The sequence below is a fragment of the Mastomys coucha genome, unplaced genomic scaffold, assembly GCF_008632895.1.
Source record: "Mastomys coucha isolate ucsf_1 unplaced genomic scaffold, UCSF_Mcou_1 pScaffold14, whole genome shotgun sequence".
Classification (NCBI taxonomy): domain Eukaryota; kingdom Metazoa; phylum Chordata; class Mammalia; order Rodentia; family Muridae; genus Mastomys; species Mastomys coucha.
This window is the reverse complement of record NW_022196896.1, coordinates 86,648,886-86,655,977: the sequence shown is the minus strand read 5'-3', so window position 1 is coordinate 86,655,977 and position 7,092 is coordinate 86,648,886. Positions and strand designations below refer to the sequence as shown.

The 7,092-nt window shown below is 44.5% G+C and overlaps 2 protein-coding genes across 9 annotated transcripts in view; one reads left to right on the top strand and one right to left on the bottom strand.

Moving 5' to 3' along the window:
* Positions 1–3,283, bottom strand: part of Abi2 (abl interactor 2) — a 72,463-nt gene extending 69,180 nt beyond the window's left edge. For 4 of the 8 annotated variants that reach the window (XM_031367680.1, XM_031367686.1, XM_031367682.1 and 1 more), the window contains exon 1: positions 2,876–3,282. In XM_031367680.1, the coding sequence (XP_031223540.1) occupies positions 2,876–2,992 (117 nt within the window). In that variant the 5' untranslated portion in view covers positions 2,993–3,282. Of the gene's footprint in view, positions 1–2,875 lie in introns of all 8 variants that reach the window. The other 4 variants (XM_031367683.1, XM_031367685.1, XM_031367688.1 and 1 more) reach the window with 2 other exon arrangements.
* Raph1 (Ras association (RalGDS/AF-6) and pleckstrin homology domains 1) overlaps positions 1–7,092 on the top strand; it is a 197,821-nt gene that overhangs the window by 156,619 nt on the left and 34,110 nt on the right. The window lies entirely within an intron of this gene.

The following is a 7,092-nucleotide window of genomic DNA, read 5'->3' as shown; positions in this document are numbered from 1 at the left end:
CTCGAACTCAGAAATCCGCCTGCCTCTGCCTCCCAAGTGCTGGGATTAAAGGTGTGCGCCAGCACTGCTAACTAGTTTCCATGCATTACAAGGTCACAGACAGCATCCGGACCCTGCTGTGCTGCTCAGTCCTTCCCTCACCAGAGCGAGGCAGATGTATTGCACAAATCAACCATCACCAGTTATTCTGTCTATCAATGTACTACAAACAAATCATGTAAGAAATACCATGCAGGGAAAATACCGCAGTGACAGATCCAGTGAATCCCACAACGGAGGCCAGCCTAAGAAATAAAAGTATAAACTCTACCTCAGATACTAAATTAAAAATAATAGATGGCTTAAAATTCAAAATCCATTTCTAAAAAATAAGCCTGCTTTTTACAGTGGGCTAGGAGTGTAATTCAGTGGTGGCCTGTATTCTTAACATGCAGAAGACCCTGAGTTCAGTCCCCAACACCAAAAATAAGTAAGTATAAATAACACACAAACTTTGATACTCTTTAAGCTAGAATTATAAATTTTAAGGCAAAGTAATCTCTTTCACCTCTCCACTTATCAATCCATGTACTTTCTCTTTATTTGGCAATTCTAATCTCAAATTATGGTAACATTCATCTTTCAAAAACCTTTTTCCTATTAGTTGGCCACAACTGCAATCTAATCACTTTTCCATTGCCCAATTTCCCTTCTGACAGACAAGACTTTCCCATAATATGCTACACAAGGCAACACAACTAGCACTTTGGGTCTGTTAAGGTTTGCCTCTCCTAGCAGCTGTGACTCCTTGAAAATAAGCATCACCTTTCTACCCACAATTCCCAACAAAGTATGAACTACACTTAGCTTGTCCCTCGCTATCCAATAGGGATTAGTTCCAGGGCATACTCACACCCAACCCCAATCCCCATTCCAACCCTATCTTTGGATACTGAAGTCCTTTACATAAAATGGCATAATATTTACACTCAATCGATCACAATCCTCCCCTAGAGTTCCAATCTGTACATTACTTACACTATCTAATAAGATGTAAATGCCATGTTAAATAGTTGACAAAAAAAAAAAAAAGGAAGAATATTTCCTCCTCCAACAAGAAGGGCTGATGGTACATGGTATTACTATGGATTTAATTTGCTCACAAATCAGTCTCTTGAACTATATTATAAACCCCTTTAGAGTTTAGGATTGTACCATCATCCACAGTTCTGGGCCAAAGAAGACTGGAAATTAAGCAATAAAATCTTTGAATACTTCCTACATAGCTCTGTATTAGTAAAGTATTTGACAGACATTTGGAGGGATTTTGATCATCCTTTGGCCAAAGAGACACACTCTCCCTACTGAACACACTTTCCACCACTTCTATTAAGGGAAGAAGACTCAATTACATATGATTCATTCTCAGCATAATATTTACAACATAATAACAGAGTTCAGTGCGTGTATAACCAAATAAAATCTAATAAGCACATTGTCTTTGACTTACAATATAGTTCTCAAAAAACTTAAGAACCGCGGGGCAGTGGTGGCGCATGCCTTTAATCCCAGCACTTGGGAGGCAGAGGCAGGCAGATTTCTGAGTTCGAGGCCAGCCTGGTCTACAGAGTGAGTTCCAGGAGAGCTAGCACTACACAGAGAAACCCTGTCTCTAAAAAAAACTTTTAAGAACCTATAAATTGCAGCATCTGGTTCTTTTATTTTTTTTAATTCATACTAAGATTTGAGAGTGTTTTCCAATACAACTGTTGTTAAGCATATCTGCAGAGATGGAACAAGAACATTAAAATATGGCTAACAGTTTAACACCACACTTCCATTTTATCCAAAGAATTTAAATGGGAGTGAAAACAATGTAGACACAACCTGTAATTCAGTATAAACCCTATGGAAAATAAGAGATACTGGATTTGCAAACCATGAGTTAATTTTTAAAGTGTTGTTTTAATCCACAAAATTTTTACATTTATTCCATGACCAGCTGGTTCTCATCTCACCAATGCCCCGCCCCACACAGACACTTCTCACCTTCCTACACACACACACACACACACACACACACACACACGCTAGAGTCTCTGTGCCAAACCAATCATCATGGGGAAAAAAAAAAAAAACTAAACCATGTGGTTCGTTTTCCTAATTCTTTGTGAATAGTCATAGTTCTTTTTTTCCCCAAAGGAAAATTACCTACTTTAAAGGGAACTGAGAAGGAAAAGCAGCTCATTATCAGTTTCCCATTCTCCACAGGGAGGGAAAGAAAATAGGTATTAACTTGCAATAAGAGACAGTCCTTCCACCACGTCCTCTTTACAACCTTAAAAAAAAAAAATGTTTAAACTTAAGGGTTAAGAATTTTTGTTTTGTCGTCAGGGTCCATTCGCAGAAATGGAGAAGTGAAGCATTTCACTTTGCAGGAACAGGACCCTTTTAAAAATTAAAAAAAAAAAAAAAAAAGATCCCTTGGAATTTGGGCAGAGGATAACCTATCCCTCTATCACGCAAGCCTGCCATCGAGCAAGATTCCGTTAGACAGAAAATGCCACTCAACACCTCCCCCGCCATCCGGAACACTGACAGCAGAGGACTGCGGGGGCGACGGGGCAGAGGCGAGGGGGCGGGACGCCACGCACCGCATGGCACCGCACCGGGTACTCGCACGGGGCACTCGCACGGGGCTGTTGGGGCCTTCAGCCGACCCCCGCTTCCTCCAGCCGCCGCCCTCGCCCCGTCCCCACCCCGGCGCGGCCTCCCCGGCTCGCCCTCGCCCCGCGCGCCCCTCCCAGCCCGCGTCCCGCCGCCCCGCGCCGCCCCGCGCCGCCCCGCGCAGCGCGGAGCGGAGCCGAGCCGAGCGGCGCGAGGGGTCGCGTCGCACCTGGATGTAGTTGTTCTCGCAGTAGTCGGCCACCCGCTCCAGATTCGTGTAGCTGTCGAAGAGAGCCCGGCGGCCCCCCGGGATTTCCTCCTCCAGCAGCATCTGCAGCTCCGCCATCTTCACATCCTCCTCTTCCTCCTCCTCCTCCTCCTACTCCTCCTCATACAGCCCGCAGAGGCAGCGGCCGCGGACGCCTGGGAGAGGAGGAGCAGCGGCGAACGCGGCGGGAATCGGGAGGAGCGAGCGGCGGCAGCAGCAGCAGCAGCAGCACGGCAACCCCCCGCCACGGCGCGCGACACGGGGAAGGGGGCGGCGGGGAAATGGAGGCGGGGCGCGAGCCGACGGGCCGCGAGGACGGTCACCGCGGCGACGGACGGGCGGACGGGCGGGCGGGCGCGCGCACGCGCGCTCCCCTCCGTCCGCCCCCGAGCGCCCGAAAAAAGATTCCCACCCGCGCCGCCCCTCCCCCACTTCCGGCGTCTCCTAGCAACGGGAAGGCGGGGGCCGGGATGCGCGCTGGAGCGGGGCTCCCGGTTAACCCTTCGGCCCCGTGCAGCCTTCCCGGCTCTGGGAGTCCTCCGCTGCCTTTGTTAGCCGGGCGGGAAGGCACCGCCGCTCCCTGCAGCTTCCCGCCGCCGCCGCCGCCGACCCCTATCTTCACCTCGGTGCTACACCCGGGGCCTGGACACTATGGAGGTCATCTGCCTGAGGACGCTCTCCAGGTCCCTGGCGGAGGCCTAGGGAGAGGGCACAGTCTCTTCTCAAGCTCATCGGACCCCGGCGGAGCCACTGAACTTCCCAGGCAGCTCGAAATGCCACCTTGAACCTCAGCGTCTTCTTTACAAATTGCAGTTACCGAATCCCAAATCCATTCGTTCGTTCGTTCATTCATTCATTCATTCATTCCCTTCCTTCCCTCCTGTCCTCTCTTTCTTCTTGGCATGGTCTCCTGTGTAGACCGGGCTGGCTGGAATTACAGCCACAGGCTGTGGTTGCCCAGCTTGGGCCTCTTCCTCACTTGACTTTTTTCAAAATTTCGAGGGTGGTTTTGCTGGTACTAATTTCTCTTTTCACGTGGTTGTAGCAGGAATGAGATTAAATAAACGCACGTGGACAAACGTGCGCTTTTCACATTCAGTACTACAACTTGCTATCCAGATATCTAATCTTTTTTTCATAAATATGATTGCCCCACACGGTGAAACTTAAAAAATAAATAAATTAAACTGACACCTTCTAAGATACCAAGACCACAATTAATTGTTAGTTCTGTGGAAACCATCTTAGAGGCTAGTTTAGGATTTATGGTTTCAACCTTTTATTGCTCTTGCTGTCACTTGACCTCCTGATGAGGGAACGATTATACATCCCTAGAAAAAATCAAATGCATACCCTTACATATTTGTGGCAAAGACCCTGTGTTGTTACATTAGCTTTATGATAAATACATTACCAGTAAATGTGAGCTTTTGCTACAGAGCCTAAATCAGTATTTTTAAATGATGATGTGGTCCAGCTGGATCTTTTGTTCACCACTTTAAACACCTATCTTAGTGTGAATGTTCTAAGTGTGAGAAGCTTGTTAAAAACAAAAAGGAGAGCTGGGGTTTGTAGCTGAGTTTAACTATGTGTAGGAAAAGAAGAGAAACCTAAAGTGTGTAGGGGGATAATTATGTATAGGCACATGCACTTGGTTCAGGAAATGAGGTATAAACAGGTGAAGAAAACAAACATCAGGTCAGACTCTTATACAAACCAGTAGATCAAAAAAAAAACTGTGTTGATGGGTCTGGAGAGATGATTCACCCCGTAGAGCACACACTGTTCTTCCAGAGGACCAGAGTTTGATTCCCAACATCCATGTCATGCCGTTCACAGTCACCTCTAACTCCAGCTCAAAGAAATCCAACACCCTTCTCTGGTATCCACTGGCACCTGCACTCATGTGCCATACACTCACATAGAAACACACATAAAACATTATTTTAAAAGTTTGTTAATGTAAAACTTGTAGATTTCATTTTAAAGGTAATAGGGGAGGGTTTATTCTGGAGCTATTTAGGTGACCGTGGCTGGGAAAAACAGACTTAGACTACCCCAAATTCCACATTCCAACATAGAAACGTATTCATTACGTTTTTTTGTAGTTTTACAGAATAAAAGTAAGTGAAAGCAAGTTTAAAATACATGGGTGAGTACATCAGAGAAGCAGAGACATCAAGATCAGGGGAGCCTTCCAATAAGCTCAGGATGCTATCTCATGATATTCTTAACTTTTAGACTGGTTGGAGCTAGTTGCTTGCTAAGTTAATAAATACTAAAAGATTTCTTTTTATCTGTTGTCACGAGATGTTGTTTGCAAAGAATGGCTCTCTGGAGAGCCAGAACTTAGCCCAAGATAAGAGAATTAGCCTCTGGACCCGCAGTATCCCAACTTTCCCACAGTAAGGAAGTTCTAATCAGCCAGTCAGCCGGTCTCTAAAAACACAGACTTCTTCCAGTTTTCCTTCACCACCAGGTACAGCTTCTTCTATTCAAGCTTCCCTTCAATTCTATCAGATACCTTAAAAGCAGACAGGATCCTTTTCTGCAGAATGCAGACTAGCATTCTTTCTAATGCTGCCTAGCAAAACAAATTTCCTGAGAGAGGATTCACCAAATCACCAAGGGAAAACTGGAATGCTTTCTCTAATTTGTGACAACTTCTTTGGCTCTTTAAAGAATCAGAACTGGGATTGTAGCTCAGTGGTAGAGAACTTGGCTATCTTCATACAGTCTTTAAAACTCAGAAGCCTGGCCGGGCACTGATGGCACACACCTTTAATCCCAGCACTTGGGAGGCAGAGGCAGGCGGATTTCTGATTTCGAGGCCAGCTGGTCTACAGAGTGAATTCCAGGACAGCCAGGGCTATACAGAGAAACCCTGTCTCAAAAACAAACGGACAAACAAACAAAAAACTCAGAAGCCTGAGGGCCCAAGGATGTAGGCATACATATTTGTTGCCACTAAGAAGGATTTTTTTAAAAAGAAAGAATACAACCACAAAAACTAGGAATTAGGATCCAGGACCAGACTCTGTACCTCTTTAAAACTACCACTAATTGCCCATACTTGTTTAAGCTGATGGACATAATTGAAATCTACTCAACTTTAAAGTTTTTCAGATAAATTGTTAGGGTAAGACAAATTCACTTAAGCCATCAAAAAGTAAAAAGATAGTAGTACTTATTTAATGTGAACTCCATTTGAATAGAAACAAGCAAGCCTCTGGGGCAAGAAAACCTGAAGAAAAATAATTTTAGCTGCATGGTGATGATGTACACCTTCAATCCCAGTGCTCTGGAGGCAGAGGTTGATGGATCTCTGTGAGTTCAAGGCCAGCCTGGTCTACAGAAATAGTTCCAGGACAGCCAGGACGACACTGTGAAACCTATTTTGAAAGCAAGCAAACAAACAAAATGCCCTAGAATAATCTATCTCTGGACATGTAACACTCAGGCCCCTCCACTTCACTGACATTCTTATCCAGTCTTGCAGAAGTTTCAATGAAAGGTACAATCCTTTTCAGAAAATGTTGTTCATAATATCATTTCCACCTTCGCAGAAATCTCTTACAGAAAAAGATAAATAATAGTAATATTTAAAATAATCAGGTACTATATGTCAAATTTCATTTAGTATTTCATAAGAGTCAATTCCCATTAATATTGCCAAGGAGGCTTTATGCTCTCCATTTATAGACAGAAAAACAATGGGAACACAAAATATATTTACATTGTGGACTTAAGAATTACATATTAGGCCAGGCAGTGGTGGTGCATGCCTTTAATCCCAGCACTTGGGAGGCAGAGGCAGGCAGATTTCTGAGTTCCAGAACACCATGGTCTACAGAATGAGTTTCAGGACAGCCAGGGCTATACTGAGAAACCCTGTCTCTAAAAACAAACAAACAAACAAAAAAACCAACAACAACAAAAATGCTAGAATTAATATATGAAAGCCTGGAAAAAAAGTTACATTATAATACAAAAACAAATACCACATAACTTTAAAGTTTTAAAGTTTTATAAGAATAAAAAGAGGTTCTGACACAACCAGGATCACAGAAAGGACAGGCTCCAGTCAGATTTAGCAAAGGCAGGTAGCACGGTAGCACTAGAGTTAACCAGATGGCTGGGGGCAAGCATAAGAAAATAAACAACACAAACTAAGGTCA